The sequence below is a fragment of the Apteryx mantelli genome, chromosome Z, assembly GCF_036417845.1.
Source record: "Apteryx mantelli isolate bAptMan1 chromosome Z, bAptMan1.hap1, whole genome shotgun sequence".
NCBI classification, from domain to species: domain Eukaryota; kingdom Metazoa; phylum Chordata; class Aves; order Apterygiformes; family Apterygidae; genus Apteryx; species Apteryx mantelli.
Window position 1 is genome coordinate 32,799,136 of NC_090020.1, and position 19,037 is coordinate 32,818,172.

A 19,037-nucleotide genomic window follows, 5' to 3' on the forward strand; every position below is an offset into this window, starting at 1 on the left:
CTATTTGGAATTAAAAAGAGTAGGTAAATGTATTCTGTAGTAGTGTACTGGGCAACAAATAAAATATTTGGTCCTTATCGTGACTGATAACAATTTGGAGATTTATGAAGAGCTAAATTGATAAAAAATGCAACAGAATAAAAATTCATTAGTAGATGGTATTTAATGTTACAAGATATTAGCACCGTTTTTAGGTATGCTAGCTATTTCTAGTGAAACTATCCTTTGCTATATGATTCAACAATAATAGCTGAATGTCTTATATGATGAATAAAGCAACTCACATGCACACTGAAGCTCTTCTATCATTGGATATGATGTAATTTACTCTTATTTTTCCACCAGCACAATAAATGTGTCTGTGTGAAACTGAATTTGCATTTGTATAACATTTTACTTTGAAATAATCTTCCAAAAAGGAGAAAAATGAATACATTGCAAGGAGTTTGGTGTTCCCAAAAGACTTTGTTTACAATTTTGTTGAACTGTTAAGCATTTATTGTAAGGCGAGTAGATTGTTCTAGTTCTAATCATTATAATATGATTCTGTTTTAATATTGCATGGTCCGTGGGCTACCGTAAAGTTGTTACAAATTGGAGGGCTGATATAACATGAAATGAGGCACCTCATCTGAATGTTGCTTTTGTTCTGTATTTAACAAATTAGTATGTTGACATTTGTCACTGATGGATTTCATTATTTGCTGAAAGGGTTTTAGGGGGTTTGTCAGCATGAATGGTTTGTCCTACAGACTTTTGAGAATTGATAAAGGCATCTTTGTTCTTTGTGCAAAAGCACAACAGATATCTTATTGACTGACGCACACAAAAAGGAAGGCTTGTATAGCTGCTGCACAAAATAAACTAAGAAAATAATTTTGGAGCCATTACTTATTCTTCTATGTTGTTCTCTCTCTTTTTGCTAACAACACATCTCATTAATCAACGTAAGAAGAAGCATTGCATCCTCATTCAGTAAACTGAAAGCATGTGTTTTACATCAGGTGCAGTTTACATACTGTTTGTAGATGACAAAAATAAGAAAAACAGGTAATGAAGGACAGCAGGGCTAGTTAGTTAGTTTTCTATTGCCTGAACCTTTTTTTAAGGTTGGGGAGTGCAGAGTGTTGTAGCATTTGTTGTTGTTGTTATCCTGTTGATACAGGATAAAGGCATAGTAGAATTAATGTGTTTTAACTGAAATGTTGAATACCAAAATAGATATTGACAGCATTGGATTTGTACCCATTTTTTTAAGAAGATGAAAGGCTCCGGAAGGGTTTGTAGGTACTGACTCTTACAAGCAAGAATTATGAGTGATATTCTATACAGACAAAAATTAGATCACATGCAGATTGGATAATTATCTTCATCATGCAAAACTGGATAGTTATCTTCATCTCACTGTTTGTTCCCACATTTGCTAGTTGGCACAAGAAGCAAGTGTGTATAAGATATGAACTCAAAAAAAAAAAATTGGATCTATGCCTCTTTTATGATATGAAAAGAAGTTCTAATCAATTCTTTTTCTTTTAAACTCTCTTGGATTAACTTATTTGTGCATTTTCCTTAGAAATATCAGAGATTTGCAGCTTTCTCTCTTAATGTTAGGGGTTTCCTGGATGATTCAGAGAGATCTGGAGTAGTCTTGGTTCTCAGGTGAAATGTTTGTTATAAGAATCCTTAAAACCAAGAGTGTTTGTTTTGTTTTGTGAAGCTCCTCTAACTGTAGTTTGTCCAATTTTAATAAGAACCACTTCTGCCTTCAAGCAGATTTCATTTCTGTCCTGCTTTTAACACAGCGATCCCAGTGGTTTTACACTGAGAAACAATCTTTAAAAGAACAAGCAATATTTTCTTTTTTGTTTGTTTGCTTGTTCTGGTATGTGTAGATAAAGCTTTCTTCTGTCTATTAAATAAAGAAAAGATGACACATTCCTTATTTTATTTTTTTCTTGTGCACATCACCTTTTGAGATCCTTTAAAGTACAAGCCCTTGACTTGAGTGAATTTTCACTGAATATGGAGCAGCAGGTACATTGTGCCTCTTCTGTCTGTCTGTTTGTCTCTACTAGGTTATTTGCACTTTGGCTCTCAGCTCTGTTCATATCTATCAGAAACGTCACAATGTAGTAAAAGGAAATCCAGGGCTTCCAGTAAGAGCAATGATGGAAAGCTACAAATAATGAAATCCATCCATGATCAAATAATAACATCCATCAATGACAAATGTCATCATTTAGACTGGAACTGAGAAACATTGTTAGAGACTGTTCATCATATTAATCATTTTAGTGACAATACAAAGAGCAGTTTGAAAAGGCTCTGAAACAAATGCCATGTGCATTTCTAATATAAAACAAAAGATTCTTTTTTAGTATTCTCTTTAGTACATTAGAAGGGGATCTTTTTCTTTTTTTATTGCACAAAATTATTTTGCATTTGTAAAATGAGAGGTTTGAGTACACTCTTCAGAGATTCTGTGTCTGTTTCCATTACGCTCTTCTTTTTAAAATAAAATGATCAATTACATTAAAATGATTAATTGCAATGATCAATTTCCATGGTCATGTTCTGTTCACTTTTTTTATTTGAGCAAATGTTTAAGGTTAATCTTGTGGTCCTAATTTTGTGAATCAATTCTAAATGAGAGAGAATAAATATATAGAAAGGTTCTAATAGGGACTTCCCAAATGGTGTTATTTTTAATTAACCATTTCAATAAATAGTGAATGACATAATATCTTTTTCCATTTTTTCCAATTTTTAATTTTTGGAAGCTCTCAGGAAAATGTGGAAAAGTTCCAGAAATCTGGAATTTAGTTCCTTCCTCCAGAATGTAGATGAAATGTTGTCTTTATATTGTGTAGATAAAATTCTTACTGAAATCAGTGGGATTTCCTCTAGCTTCTCAGATACAAACAAAAATTTCACTTCTCCCTCTGAAACTCTTTTGTGATAGTACGTATGCCAGTAAGAGTAGAGATGCTTCAAATTGTCATGGTCTTTGCATCAGCTGTTTTGCTTCAGACACAAAAAGATAGTTCCATGAAAACTAAAGTACTTAGGTACCTTCACAGAACAATCTGGACTTAAAATATTTTGAGTTTCTTGATCTTGATTTCTTTGCTTGCTGAAATAATCTAGATTGACTTTCAATTTATCTGGTATCTTTGTGTGTGTTTTTTTTCCTAAGAAAAAATAAATAAGCTAATTGAGTCATAAAGCTTGAAAGACTTATAATTTGGAAGTATTTGGCACGAAACAATGGAATTTTCTCTTATGAATACTTAGTATGGGATTTGGAATTCAGAGACACTGATTCACAAATTATTTTCTATTAGCTATGTCAGTACTTGTTGAGGAGTATTTGTATGTCAAGTGTGAAGGTTAAAAATTGAGCTAGTTTTGAGTCATTTGGCTAGTAAATTTTAAGTAAATTATAGAGGTTTTAGAGCAAAACAAGCACGTGTATTTATGGAGCCACTTTATTTCCCCTTTCTCCTACCAATACATCAGTTAAATATGAAAAAAACATCCTGAGATATACAACACAAAAAGCTGCAGTCCCCCAGCTGAGAGTTCTAGTATAAATGATTTTGACAGCTTTGTAGCATTGGCTACCATGCAGTATTCTGTAATTGATTTTATAAGAGACTTCTGTTACTTAGTGTTTTTGTGTTTAGTTCAAACAAATCTGCATAAAAAAACTTAATGGGAGCTGAGAAGGTTTTGGATCTGTAATTCTTTCTTTGTTGCCCCGTGATTGCCTATGCTAATTCTCTTTTCTGTACAACAGCAGGCATCTTGCTGCCCATGCAAATCCTAGGAGTACAGCAGTTTCTAAATGAGTTGATATTGTTGTGCTTGTGTAAGACATTAGGACATTATATCTAGAGAGCTCCAAAAAAGGTTCATGCCCTGCAACTTCTTCTATGTGATAGAGATGTGTAAGATGATAAGAAGTGAGCTGAGATGTCATTAGGCATCCTGGGGACATTAGCAGTCAACTAATGACTCATTGCTCAATGCCGAGGTTCTTACTTGGGTGGACCGGAGATTGATCTTGTCACCTCTAGTTCCTGTTGAACTCATTATAATAATTGGATTGCTCGGTACACTTGGATCCCAGACTTCAGATTGAACTCCACATGTAAAATATGTAAAACAAATTCTTTCTTTCCTTCTTCTTGGTTTACATCCCAAGTCAGGACACTTGAAGTACGTAGGGTTGATTACTGTGGTATGACTGCAGAATGATATCAGCAACAGATAAGTTACTTTGTGCTGTGACTTTTCTAAAACACTAATGAAAATTTTTTCTGTTGCAGCACTGTCAGTGTGTGCTGTTCGTGTGTGTGTATGTGAAAGAGAATTAGCCAGAGCTGTTCACAGAAATGAGTTGCCTTGCTACCAGTTTTTTCATCTTGGAATGTGTTCTCATGTAAGGATCTCAAGAATTGGACCTAAGGAAAATCTTGCAACCCTTCTGTGGGAAGTGATATTTTCAGTCCACCATCTTAATATCATGTAGATTGCTTGGATGCTTGAGTATATTTGAGCTGAGCCCCAGAAGAAAGCTAAAACTTCAAAAGAGAGTGTGCTTTAGAAAAAGTTAGAAAAGAATAAGAAACTTTTCTGGAAAGACTGGTATAAAAATTAAAGGCTCCCAAAAATGATTCTTTTCTGCTGGATGTGAGTTCTGTTGGTCAGCTAAATAAATGTCTTGTTTTAGTAGGCACAACTCTGCATTTTATACTGGAAGTCCCCTGAGATAGTTGGCACTGTTTGGGGCTCTTTTCCTTGACATATGAACCATCCTTTTGAGATTGACTGTCCAATGAAGGTGCGGGTATTCAAATAAGAATTTAATAGATAGTATCATCCTGAATATGGTTAGTTCTTTTTGATCTGATTAAATACACACACACACACACACACACACACACACACACACACACATATATATTCCTAAATAGCCTGGTTTCTTTCTTGACTTCTTTTTGTTTTTTATTGGTATGGAATTTAATATAAAAATATTTGAGATTTTTTTTAATACTTTGACCCTTTACTAAGGTAAAAAGTTTCAGTGCACGTTGTGATTGACTTGTGATATGGGGAAATTTGTGCAAACGTCTGTTTGATATAGCATCCTGTGTTACCTTTGTTTGCAAACATGAAGTAAAGAGCCCTGAATTATGGGGAATCACACAGGGTGATACAGTTTTCCTTTATGCCTATCTTGTGTTATATGGGAGTGCATCAAGTTGTTGTCTGTTTGTTTTTTGAAGCAAGTAAAATCTCTGTCTTTTTGTTCAGGTCAGTATGATTACTCCTTTCACAGTAGCAAAATAAGGTGTCCTAGCATATGAAAATTTTGTCAACTCCTGACAATATTTTCAATATGGTTTTGTTAATCATAAAGTTCCAGAGCTATTCCTGTTTCTAAAGAAGACTTACAAAATTTCTTGTGTGAATAATGTCTGGACTAATCAAATCTATAGTTGCTTTGTAAGTCCAAAGACATTTTAATTTCAAATAAAAAGCTATGGAAGGTGGTAGATGTGACAGTTGCTGTAAGGGATAAGTACTGTCTTTTCATTTTATGCAAGTTTTTGCAACAAGTTTTGTTATTGGGTACGCAGGAGAAAATGTGTAATTTGGGATTGCAGATAGGAAAAATATCAAGAGTTCTTACAGTCCCTGGTATTTCTGTAGCAACTGTTTGATGTTAGGCTTTTTATCTTTTTCTTTTCACCCTATCATTTCTTCTGAGTTTTATGCCAAGTATCAATTTTGCTGCTGAACAGTAATAAGAGTTCCTCCTGAGAGGCATTCACCCATGTTTGTACACATTTTGACTAATCTGGTCTGGTACTGGGAAATAAATGAGAACAAAGTGATTGCCTTCCAGTCTGTGGGCAGGAGCAGGTGCTGCTCAATTGTTCAGATGGGTAATTAGGTGCTTAACTCTCTGCAGTTCAAAGACTGGATCATTGCACTCTCAGACTGGCTGATATAATCCTCCTTTCAACATGCAAGAGTTGCTGTTCTTCCCTATTGCCTACCCAAACCCAATGTTATTGTAGGATTTATGGAGTAAAAAGCCATGAGTTAGTGATCTGCCCCAGAATGACCTTCATCTCTAACTACCGGTCACTTGGTGGCTTCCAGTATGATTTTAGGGAGAGAAAACCCTCTTTATGAAGTTTCCAGTATTTCTGCCACAATGCTGAGAGTAATCTGACTACCAGATCCCTGTATCTACAGCTGGGTCAGCACACAGACCTGAGTCTCTGATACAGTGTGAACCTTGGTGATCAAAAACATTGTTCGTCTCTGTAGTCTTCTCAGTACCAATTGCAACATGTATGGTGGAATGCTGAAGTTTATGGATGTAAATAATTGGATGTTGCACATTTTTGTCTGTGGTCCAGTGACGCAAGTGCACTTGGAGATAAATCACAAAGCAAGCTAACATTCAAGGTCTGATGTAGATACTGCAGACAATTGCTAATATTGTTGTCTGTATCACTGGAATAATGTGGGCTGAAGGCCGCAGTACTGATGAGAGACTGCACAAAATATATGTAAAGAGCTGTAATTTAATTGTCTAACTTTATCAAATTCCATAACCAGTAATCTTTAAATGTATATTTTAATTTTAGTGAGCGCCTAAGAAAATATTTTGTAGGGATTTTTCCTGCTCCCTCTTTCATGTTTGAGATGGGATTTTCTAGAAGCACAGTAACTATCTAACCCATTTACTATCTGTCTCCCATTTTCTAAATAGGAAAAGATAAGCAGTATGTGGAGTGCAGTCAAAACAATTTTTTTTTAAATTTATTATTTGACTTCTATCCATAATAGTGGTTTTGGGTGCTGCTTCTGACTCCGGAAGCATAATGTTCCAGCTGATATGGTCCCTGCTCTGTTATTTCAATAAACATATAAGAAACTGTGTCTGCATATCCCTGTACGTTAAGGGAAAACTATTTCTGCTTCAAAAGGAATGGAACAAACCTGTTAGAAATGTGCTTCATGTTCCTCATTTACAAACTTGAGTGCATACTTAAGTTCATGCACATACATTTGGCTAGAGTTTGTGTCATGTGTCTCTTGCCTGAGCCGCCAAGGATAACACACCACTGCAGCCAGCGTGCAGAGCGGCACCTGTGTCTAACTAGCAGTCTGAAGAAAAAGTTTTGCAAAATTGCTTTCAGAGATTTGGCTGCTAAACTGGTCAGATTACTGTTGAGATCTCTAGGACTCCTTGGAAAACATTTACTTGTTAAGGAGAACTTTTATGAAAAACATCTGCATGGGTGGATTCAGGTGATTGGAACATGAAAACCCTTAGACCTTTCACACCAAATGAAGAAATAATACTTCCCTTTTGGGAAGTATATTCCCTTTCCCCTTTCCTTCATGTGCTTGTCTTCGGAAGGAGTTACAGAGCTGAGATTTCCTTTAGCTACAGTCTAACTGGGAGAAAGAACTAGTTCTTTCTTTTGTGTCAAATGGTATGAAGGTATAAGTTATGAGAGTGTGATTCTGGTCAGAATAATAACCTTTGCTTTAAAAGTATAACCAAGTGTATACTTGTTGAAAACAAGTCATTAGCTACATTTTCTGCAAGGGCCGTGGGGAACTAGTCCAGCTTCCTGGGAAGGACTGATGGGGTTTTTCTTCTTTTGTTTACTGGGAGAGGTTTCCCATCTTCCTTACCACATCCAGGCAACCTGTTCTGGCCTGCTTTAGAAACTTGAGCCAGACTTGAAAAGATGTCAGCTACAGGCATTTTATAAGCTGGGCATACCTGGTCAGGTCTGGATATAATTGCTGAGGTGAATCACCTTTGTCCATTCTTAATGTAGGAAACAGATTTCTCTCCTTTTCACTTCTAGTGAAAGCAATCGATATCAAGCCTTATAATATGTTCCTAGTAAATCAGACAGATAGTAGGAGGTTCAAATTCATATTTTGATTTAAAACTATATATATTTTTGACCAATTACCATTTTGTCATCATCTTGATTATCTTAATTTTCACATGGAGACTTTCTTGCGTTAGTGAGTCTTTGAGGAAGAACACTGATAGTAGGTATGAATAATAATGCACATCCTAGATGATGTTTTTTTTAAAAAAAAAAGAAAAAGTAGATTTTGCTGAGAACAGTAGAGGTGGAGTAGAGCTTCTGACGTTCAAACATATACTGGAAATAGAGGATCTGTATTTCAAAGTAGTGCATAGAATCAAATTTCTGTCCAAACTAACAAATGCTGGACATATTCCAGAGATATGTTCAATCTTTGAGAAAATTAAGCTTAAGATAAATGGGAGCTTTGCACTGTTCTGTAGTGATATGTCACTATATGAGGCTCTGAACTGGAGACATAGCTGCTTGTTAAGGGCAAGCAAAATGATAGGAATTATTTAAGGTGTTCTTATGAAAGGAAGTTGCTGGCTGTACTCAATCTCTAAAATGAAATTCTGACTCTGCGCGTAATCTTTTTTTGGGGGGGTCCTTGTAGAAAGCTGTATTTGGGCAGGGTGGGGACAAATGTAGCTCATACTTTTTTCTCGTAGAAAAGTTTTGGTAATCCTTTTGTAAAGAAGTGTGGCATTTCTATTATGAAGTGAGTGCAAAAACCAGGAAATTCGATCTTTATTTTGTATATACCCCCAGTATGACACTTAAAATGCAAACCATTCTGTGAGCTTGTTTATAAGGCCTGAAGTTACTTTTGTTTTGCTTAACCAAATGGCCAAAACACTGCCAGCAGTATGTCTGGAATGTTATTTACTTGGTCCATTTCTGAGGTTTTTCTTTGTAGCACTGTACACATGCCACAGCTGGGGGTCATTTACTTAAAACTTACCAAAGTAATACCCCCAGAGCTGCAGTTATTCTTCTCAACAGGGGCTTTATAATAAAAGGGAGCAGCTCATCATGTTTTGCAGCTTCTGTGCTCACACTTTTTTTTTTTCCTCTCCCTCCCTCCTACCCTCCCTCTCTTTTCGTAAGCAGAATTGCTTTTGGCAGATTTGGAGAGCTGGTTGCTTTGTTCTTGGTGACTCGATTCCTCTATTAGCTCTTTAATTCCTTACATTATCTCTTACAACGCCAACTGCTTGAAATGTATTAACTTGCTCTGTAGGATTATTATTAATATTTTATGAGGAAATGGCAATGGAGCATGTTTTCCCTATCTAAGCCCATATATTTTATGGTCTCGGTTCCAGACATTCAACTAGTTGCAAGAGAACTGTGGGTGTTTTAACATTTCCAACGGAAGGGTAGGGCGGGTGGGGAAGCTATCTGGAACACTGACGACTAATATTTGACTCTTGGAAATGTCTTAAGGCCATGTGCTCCCCTCCCACACAAAGAAGGCTAGTCTCAGTGCTAAAGACCTGTGGTCTTGAAGGTATTACCGTTGTGCTTTCTTTCCCTTCTAGCTGGCTGGAGTTGATAAAACAGCTGAAATGCAGATTATGGTGGCCTAGGGTTAGTGCAGGAACACTCTGCAGATGATTCGTGCCCTTGAGAGTCCCACCTGTGGCACTCTTTAACCCCTTGTGTGTTAGTCCTGGAGGGCCTAATTCTGCTCTCCTTCTTACTTAGAGGATACTTACTTAATTTCAGAAATTATGTAACTGCTGAGGAGTTAATGTCTAATCAGTTTAAATACAACATAAATTGCCTTACAGCGCAACATGAGTTTGGAACTGCAGTAACTTGCAATTCAGTGTAAGTGTTTTTCATAGCAGAGCAACTATTCATAGCAGGGTTTTTTCCCCCCATTTTCTTTTCTTATTGCACTTAAATTGCAGGGATTTTAATGCACTTTTGAGGGGTTGGGAGGAGAGCAGAGGGAAAGTAGAGTAGATACAGACTGGATTGTTCTTGCTTGTCATGAAATGTAGACATTTACTGGGTATCTAGCTTTCATTTCGCTTGTGTGCTTTTGGTAAAGGATGTTCTCTTTCCTCCATATCTGCCGAAACGTCTACCTCCTATCCTCAGATGGTATCTTTTTAGCTTGTTTTAAGTTGTAACAAGTGTGTGTGCTTTACTATGCGTGGTCTTTGTTGCTTTTGGAGAGTGATTTGTTTTCTTTATAAAATGTTTCTGCTATATTTATTTCCAGCTTTGATCATTTAACTGATAAATACCTGCTGCCTATATTCACACCTGCTCATCTTTTATCATCCTGTCTTAAATATAAATACTTCTATTGAAATAAATCAGCCTTGTAATTTGAAAAATATAAAACTTTTGGTTTAAGTTACTTCTTACAGGTAATAGCAGTTTGACGGTTGAATACGAAACAACTGCTTGGCAGAGTTTTAGTTTGAATCTCTGCCAAACAACAATAAAGTGCAACCTAATTCCTAAAAATGCCTGAGCTATAAACCGTCTGTCATGACCTAGCATGCATACAGTAATAACAGGCTGACAAGGCTAATAAAGTCTATGTATTACTATAGCCATGCATTGCATGTTTTAACAGGTCTATAATGTATTTTGTCTTTCATTCGTGTTGTGCAGCCCCCATATCATCTTCCTGTCACAGAGTGTATTACCTGGAGGGCAACATCTTTGTGGAGCACGTCTGTGCCATGAAATTGCTCATGCTTGGTTTGGACTGGCCATTGGTGCTCGTGACTGGACTGAAGAGTGGATAAGTGAAGGGTTTGCCACTTATTTAGAAGATATATTTTGGGCCAGGGCTCAACAGGTAAGGTGACAAAACATCACTTCTCAATTGAGTCACGTGGGAATCAAAATTATATACCCTCCTGTCAATTAGTTTTAAACTAAGCCTCTTGTGTTATGAAGCGCAGTCTTTCAAATGGCACTGGAATTTGCATGCTAACTTGGTTTAAAAAAAAATACTCCTCCTTCCCCTATCCACAACAAATGCTGATCTTTACCAAGGTAAAGGTTGGTGCAAATAAGAATGGAAACGTCTGTTTGTCAGTGATTACCTTCCCAAAAATGTACTACTCAAATATTACCATTGAGATACCAGGCAATTGCTTGGCATTCTTTCCACTTGTATTGTACTTCTGAACCTGAAATAATCAGCAGTGTCTTACTGAATATTGTAATATTCCAGGCACACTGATGAAAATAGTATCTGTTTGCCCTATGAATAGCCAAGAGGCATGCCTTGAAACAAAATGGTTGCTGATGAATGGAGCACGAACACTTGCACTTTTTTTTATACTGCCCAGCAAAAGTTACCCCCTTCTCAGAGGCTTAGAAATCATAATCCATCCTAAAGTGTAGAGCTCATAGACTACATGTCAGTTAGTGAAGTGGTCTTCTGGTCTGATTCTTTTTTGTCATATTTCTGCTACTTTTGTGTGTTCATTTCCTCCCATGTTTGTGTCAGGCCCTGATTCTCTTCTCCCCTCTGTCTTATAGGGCACCATTTAGGTCAATAGGGCTCCTTGTGTGGAAGAGCAGGTGGGACTGGGAACCAGCATCATAAACTCTTCTGAGTTTCCGTTTTACAGAGTATCAGGCTTGTTTATAGCACTGAATAAAACAGAATTTCTTGTCACTTTCTGGAGCAAGGAAGAGAGAAAGACTGTCCAAACCCTTTGCTTTTTCCTTCTTGTTCTCAAACTTCTTTCTGCCATTACCTTGAGCATTACTCCTCTGTTGTGAGCTGTTCACATTCATCCTACACTTCTGTGAGTTACTTGAAAGCATTTTCACTGTAGCAGATACCCTTCCATGTAGCTGAGTGGAAAGGAGTAAGCAACAAAACAGGCTGAGTATTACCCTTGTTAATTTATAAGGTCAGAAAATTTGTTACTGGTTTGTTTGCTTTTTTCTTTTTGAAATTACTAAGTAATTTTGGTGCTGTGTAATTGTTGGATTAGAAATATATTACATACTGCAATTTCAATTGTGACTGAAATATTGATTTAATGCAGGAGAATATTATTTGTTTTTCCCTTCTTCAATCTCCCTTCTTTCCTCCCTCATAATAAAAAAGTGCAAGTTATTTGCTGATTTGTAAGCTGACAACATTGAATTTATCTCATATGCATACTTCTCTGTTAATATTGCTTTTATGGGGGAAAATACAACAGGGAGCTTTTACCAGTGTGGCAGAAATAGTAGGAAAGAGGGATAAAATCAGGACACAAAGCAGCTCTTAGCTTTCAAGGCTGGGAAGAGTAAAGATGCAGCCAGAACCGATATGCCAGGTATCTGTACTGCGTGTTCAGTTCACTTATTGCCAGTCACTGAGGGGAAAACGACATGCCTATCTTTCTCCTCAGGCAGAAATATTTAACTGACTATTGATTTGATGTGCTCAGTGAGGCTCCTGTTTCCCTCAGTGCTGCTATTAACTCTTAGAGCAGCAGCCATAATTTTGTTGTTGTTGTTGTTGTTCAAGGGTGTGGATGCTTGTGCTGCTTCCTGCATTTCCTGCATGTTAAAGGCAAACAAAACAAGTTTCTCTTTCTGCAAATTATTATTGACTGTTAGAAAAGAACAATCAATGATCTGTGGGTTTTTTGTATACTGGGCAGCTGTCACATGATGAAGTAAAAGGGCAGCAGGAATTGAAAGCTTTACTTCGCTGGCGACGACTCAGAGATGAGGTGCAGAACTCTGAAGAAGAGCTACAAGTTTTACGGTAAAGATCTGACAGTGTAGTATTTGCCTTTGCTTGTTCTCGTTCTCTCTCTCTCTCTCGTGTTCTCGTTCTCTCTCTCTCTCTCGTGTTCTCGTTCTCTCTCTCTCTCTCGTGTTCTCGTTCTCTCTCTCTCTCTCGTGTTCTCTCTCTCTCTCTCTCTCTCGTGTTCTCTCTCTCTCTCTCTCTCTCGTGTTCTCTCTCTCTCTCTCTCTCGTGTTCTCTCTCTCTCTCTCTCTCTCGTGTTCTCTCTCTCTCTCTCTCTCGTGTTCTCTCTCTCTCTCTCTCTCTCTCGTGTTCTCTCTCTCTCTCTCTCGTGTTCTCTCTCTCTCTCTCTCTCGTGTTCTCTCTCTCTCTCTCTCTCTCGTGTTCTCTCTCTCTCTCTCTCTCGTGTTCTCTCTCTCTCTCTCTCTCGTGTTCTCTCTCTCTCTCTCTCGTGTTCTCTCTCTCTCTCTCTCGTGTTCTCTCTCTCTCTCTCTCGTGTTCTCTCTCTCTCTCTCTCGTGTTCTCTCTCTCTCTCTCTCGTGTTCTCTCTCTCTCTCTCTCGTGTTCTCTCTCTCTCTCTCTCGTGTTCTCTCTCTCTCTCTCTCTCGTGTTCTCTCTCTCTCTCTCTCGTGTTCTCTCTCTCTCTCTCGTGTTCTCTCTCTCTCTCTCTCGTGTTCTCTCTCTCTCTCTCTCGTGTTCTCTCTCTCTCTCTCTCGTGTTCTCTCTCTCTCTCTCGTGTTCTCTCTCTCTCTCGTGTTCTCTCTCTCTCTCGTGTTCTCTCTCTCTCTCTCGTGTTCTCTCTCTCTCTCTCGTGTTCTCTCTCTCTCTCTCGTGTTCTCTCTCTCTCTCGTGTTCTCTCTCTCTCTCTCGTGTTCTCTCTCTCTCTCTCTCTCGTGTTCTCTCTCTCTCTCTCTCGTGTTCTCTCTCTCTCTCTCTCGTGTTCTCTCTCTCTCTCTCTCTCGTGTTCTCTCTCTCTCTCTCGTGTTCTCTCTCTCTCTCTCTCGTGTTCTCTCTCTCTCTCTCTCTCGTGTTCTCTCTCTCTCTCTCTCTCGTGTTCTCTCTCTCTCTCTCTCTCGTGTTCTCTCTCTCTCTCTCTCTCGTGTTCTCTCTCTCTCTCTCTCTCGTGTTCTCTCTCTCTCTCTCTCGTGTTCTCTCTCTCTCTCTCTCTCGTGTTCTCTCTCTCTCTCTCTCTCGTGTTCTCTCTCTCTCTCTCTCTCGTGTTCTCTCTCTCTCTCTCTCTCGTGTTCTCTCTCTCTCTCTCTCGTGTTCTCTCTCTCTCTCTCTCTCGTGTTCTCTCTCTCTCTCTCTCTCTCGTGTTCTCTCTCTCTCTCTCTCTCTCTCGTGTTCTCTCTCTCTCTCTCTCTCTCTCGTGTTCTCTCTCTCTCTCTCTCTCTCTCGTGTTCTCTCTCTCTCTCTCTCTCGTGTTCTCTCTCTCTCTCTCTCTCGTGTTCTCTCTCTCTCTCTCTCTCTCTCGTGTTCTCTCTCTCTCTCTCTCTCTCTCGTGTTCTCTCTCTCTCTCTCTCTCTCTCGTGTTCTCTCTCTCTCTCTCTCGTTCTCTCTCTTATTTTCCTCCATCTGTTTTCTCCCTCCGAGGGACATACATCCAAATCATCTAATTAAATCCACTGCATTTCCTTATTTCCTTCTGAAGAAAAAAGAAAAGTCAAATTAAATTGACCAGGTTATTCATCTTCTGCATAATGTAATTGCTTTTCTGCTTGTTATAAAAAGCTTTCCAAAAATGTGGGATTTAGTTTGATATAAAATGTCTCTAAGCATTTTACAAGAGCTTCTATTCGGGAAAAGAGTAAGAGGCCATTTCCTGAACAAAGTTCACTGTTTGAAGCCGTAACAAATTCTTTTTTCCTCTGGCTGAAGACAAGCAAATACAGGAGTATGACATGTAACTGCCAAGTTGAATGAAGCTTTAAAAACAAAGGAAAATGCAGAATGAACTATATAAATGTACTTTCTCTTTAGAAATGACTAATGCTATTTAAACAAGATTTTGTTCTTTACATACCAGATGCTGAGCTCAAGGCTTCTTCTCACATAGCTAAATACATTAGATCAAAAAAGGGTTCTTGCTTTGCTAATGATTTAATAATCTGGGTTGTTCTAATTGGTGTCTTGGGAATTTGCCAGTCTTTTATCTTGAGGTATCTAGAGTGGTTGCCTAAAGTCTCCAGTGCTTGTCTCCCACAACAGTCTTTGGCCAAGAAAATTGAGTTTGCTAATCTGAACTCCAATTAGCCCTATACTGACCAAATCACAGAAGTGCAGGGACAGAGAGATTATTCAGAACATCCTCCTATCCTGCACTACATGCAGTATGCACAGACCATCTTAAACAGATTTTTACTAACTTGTTCTTAGAAACCTCCAGTTAAAAGGTTTGTGCAGTATCTAACTAAGCTGTTTTAGTACTATCAATTCAAAACTGTTTCCTAATATCTGGCTAAAATCTTGTTTATTTCAAGTTATGTAGATTTCTTCTTTTCTTTCACCAAGCAGCAGTGAAGAACAAATTGATCACCATCTTCTTTATAATCCTCTTTTATGTGTTTTCAGAAGACTGTTATCATTCCATTCATTTTGAGGTCTTCTCTTTTTTAGGCCCTAGAGAGAAAGCACATAAAAGCCTTTTATGTTTGGGTACTAGGTACTGTTCACCAACAGAAAAATTCTTCCCTGTGAATTCATATCATCCAAAAATGTGTCATCAACTTTGTGTAACTGTAGTGTTTCATTGGTCTGCCTTAATTCACCTTTACTGATGAATTGTGTCACACTTGTAAGCAGAGTCAGTCAAATTATACATTTGCAAGTGTGCAATTTGATGATAAGTATAAATACAAAAGCAAGCCTTATCACTAGCTACCATACAGCTGCTACCAACACAACTACTGATTGACAGAGTCCGAGTTGTTTGTTTGTTTGTTTTTAAATAAATTACTTTTAGCCTGGAAACATTGCTTCTTGTGATAGGGGACTTATCTGGTTGTTTGTTCTTCATTTTCAATATTATGGACTTGCATGTGCCGCCTTTTACGTTAGTTATGTGGTAATTTTTAATAAAACCTGTACGTGGTATAACTTTTTAATTTTTTTTTCTAGGGCTAAAATATCCTTTACAGTTTGAGACTCAAGGAGGGTCTATTTATCTGGAAATTGCAACTTAAGTTTTCTGCAAATTTCCACAGTTAGTAGACATCAATGTCTCTGTCATTACCATGCTGTACTTGCCTTTTGCGTAGTGATATTCTCAGTGCAAATACAAAAGAATGGTAAATCAGTTTGTGTTTGTAAAACTATGCCACTAAATATGCACTTCAGAAGAGGAACTTGATGTCAGCTTGCAGTTCTGTGAATCTCTGCCTCTCTGATTTCTCTGGTTTCCTGCGGTTGCATCTAAGAAAGACTTTCCACTGGTTTCAGTCAATCATAAGTGTTTTCCACCCCTTCTGTGGCGTGAACTTGAACTGGTTCTCTCTTTGCATATTTAGTATTTTTCCTTTCTTCTCAAAGTATGTCAGTAGGCTTTCCAAAGCTGATAAGTCAGGGAGAAAATTTCAGTCTTTCAGTTGCACTGGATGTTGAGCCTATACTGAGCCTTGTGCTGGTTCAGGCTTGTGTTTTTATATAAGCATATTAAAAGTAAATCATAACCTTTCATTTCTTTTTCCAGCCATGTCAGGAAGACAAAAATCAACCAGCCTGCTCTTCCTTAGCACAAACTCATTTTTCAACTACTTTGTTTTGTTCCCTACTGGACAGTCATGTGTTTTTTCTGTGCTTTCTCCTGACGGCAGGAAAACTCTGTCCACAGTTGGACAGCTGATCCTGTTAACTCTTGATCCAGCAAATGAGAACCTATTATGACTAGGTGAAAGCCACACACCAAACTGATCATCAGCATTATATTTCTTCTTATTACGGATATTTGATGCTATGGCCATCTTATGTGGTACCCATGAAAAATGAGGTCAGGTATGAAAGAAAATGATGAATGTCTTTTCAGCAGGCAAGAGCTCTGAAAAGCAGCACAAGCAATTCTTCAGTGTTGAAGAAAACTTATGGCACTGAAATGTAGTGCTCATGTAAGATAAGACTTCAGAGTCCTGTGTGTTTTCTCAAAGAGTTTGAAGCAAACCTGCAGACATAAAATCACATAGGAAAAATCACTCATTCTGCTGGCCAGCATCAACACAAGTATCTCATGGTATCAAAACAAAGAAGACTTGAGAACTCCATTTCATTCTCTGGAATGAAGCTGGCACTGAGATAATTTCTTGCACTGGCCCTTGTGATTCAAATTTTGCCTGTGAATTTTCATGAAGACAAACCAGTGTTGATAACTATTCTGCTTCCTTCGGAAATATGCCAGTGTCTAAAATCTGCCAGGTAGCAACCTGAATAACTTGAATCAACTTGGCTTTAGCGTTATGCCTTATCTACTAGAATAGATGCCAGGTTTGTAGGGCAGTGCAGCAATCATTCAGTCTCTGGACCTGCAATGTGTTGTAAGTATACTAAGCATTGCTTTAAATTAGCATGCTGAAGTACTGACAGCACTGCACAGGGTAACATTCTGAATATTTACACTGTTGTGCAGGCATTCTGGGGTCTGTAGTATACATACATCCTTTGCGAGAGGAAATTCTTCAGTACCATCATTCAGATGGGATACTGCTTTCCAGACACCTACTACACAGGATCTACACAGGCACTAAGCTGAAGGTGGAAGGAAGGAAGGATGACTGCCTAATTTAAAATAGTTGTGATTCTGGGAGATGTTTCAGTTTAGTGTGGATCCTATAACCTGTGTACAGAACTGGGCCATTTATTATGAGAGAAACAAGGAGCAGTTTTTGTTGTCTTTTTTTATACTCGGAGAACAACATGAAAAGTTACATATGAAATTCCAACAAACCTTACTTCCAGGAGACTAATCCAAATGGGAAATAAACACACTCTTATCTCCTACAGTGGGTCTGTAATGGTGACAGTGTCTTGAAGAACCAGAACTACCATAGGATAAGAAATCAATTACTGATCTCCTTTCATTGTTGAAAGATCTTCCTCGAAAGAAAATCTGAGGTGTAGCATGGGAAAGGATTCTGTTAGGAACAGTGTAAAATTGAATCCGAATTTTCTTCTTCTATTTGATCTCAAATAGTCATCTTTAATATAGATTTTGTTTTTTATCAATTTGATGTGCCCAGGTCCTAAACATAGTGCTTAAAGGGGTAAAAAATGGCTTGGCACTCTTGGCAAAAGTGTAGTAAGAAGCCATTACAAACATACCAAAAAAAGGAAGAATGTTTTCTCTGAGGCAGACCAAGATAGAGAAGAAAAGAAATTTGTTCACCAAAATTAGCTCATGAGTAGTGTGTGGGTGATGTGGTTTGAAGAATCCTGCACTGCTGTCGTCTGTGTTGTCCCTGTTCCGTAGAATAGGGACAAAAGAGCTTCGGTTTCTGAGACTGACCATTCGAAATCCACACTTAGAATAGGAGAGGTTATTTTAGTCACACAGGCTCCTAAGAAAGACTTCTGTTCTCAGACAGATAGCTAGGATGTTTTCTTGATGGAAGATAAAAAACTAAAAGACTCTTCAAAACTGTGTCTGTGAAAATACTTCTTAAATGAAGAAAAAAATATTTGCATAGCTTCTCTTTCATTTCACCATGCACTTACAAGAGCCTAGGAGTCCTCTAGACTTTACTGATGTAGATTGCTGACATACCAGATGTTTTTTTACTTTTTAAAATCAGGCAGTCAAGAATTAAAATTTTTTCTAGACACTATTACCTGTCTGAAACCCTCAAATCTGTGTGTGTGTAAGAGGCTCTTTCTTTTAAAACTTCAATTGCTTTTCTTGCAACCTGAAATGGCAAAATGAAGAACAGAAAATAATTTCATCTGCAGTGAATTACATGCAAATGAGAGATATTATTCATGCAAGTGTAGCTATGTGAGCTGTTGTTAAGCCACTGTTTGGGTGTAAGAAGGGGAAGCTCTAGTCGAATAGAATGACTTCAGTCTCCTTCTTTTCCTTTCCCTTCTGTCTGAAATATCTGTCTTTTGTTTCTCTTTGTTCATAATGTGTCTGTGCACTGTGGAATAACATGCAACATAATGTCATGCCAGCAGTGAAGAGTGTACACCAACTTAATGATGCCTCTCAGTTTTACCACAGCTGTCTGGGCAGCTATATACAGAATTGGATCAAAAGTATGCAACTCCTTATTTCTTTTTGTTTAAGCCAAATTATTTAACTTAGGGTAGAGAAAAAGATGGAACTAGTGGCAGGTGTCTAGAGATACTATGCCATTGACAGTGCTTTCAACTGTAGGAGCATGTAATGGGTGAGTTATTTCTTT

At 37.9% G+C, this 19,037-nt stretch overlaps 1 protein-coding gene across 17 annotated transcripts in view; it reads left to right on the top strand.

Annotated features, from left to right (window-relative positions):
• AOPEP (aminopeptidase O (putative)) overlaps positions 1-19,037 on the top strand; it is a 214,416-nt gene that overhangs the window by 72,857 nt on the left and 122,522 nt on the right. For 16 of the 17 annotated variants that reach the window (XR_010887035.1, XR_010887037.1, XR_010887036.1 and 13 more), the window contains 2 exons: positions 10,557-10,746; positions 12,563-12,669. The exons of the other annotated variant lie outside the window; for it this stretch is intronic. Coding sequence is in view for 7 of the 16 variants with exons in the window: in XM_067316700.1 (XP_067172801.1) it covers positions 10,557-10,746; positions 12,563-12,669 (297 nt within the window). In the remaining 9 variants the exon portion in view is untranslated. The remainder of the gene's footprint in view (positions 1-10,556; positions 10,747-12,562; positions 12,670-19,037) is intronic. 17 annotated transcript variants of the gene reach the window in all.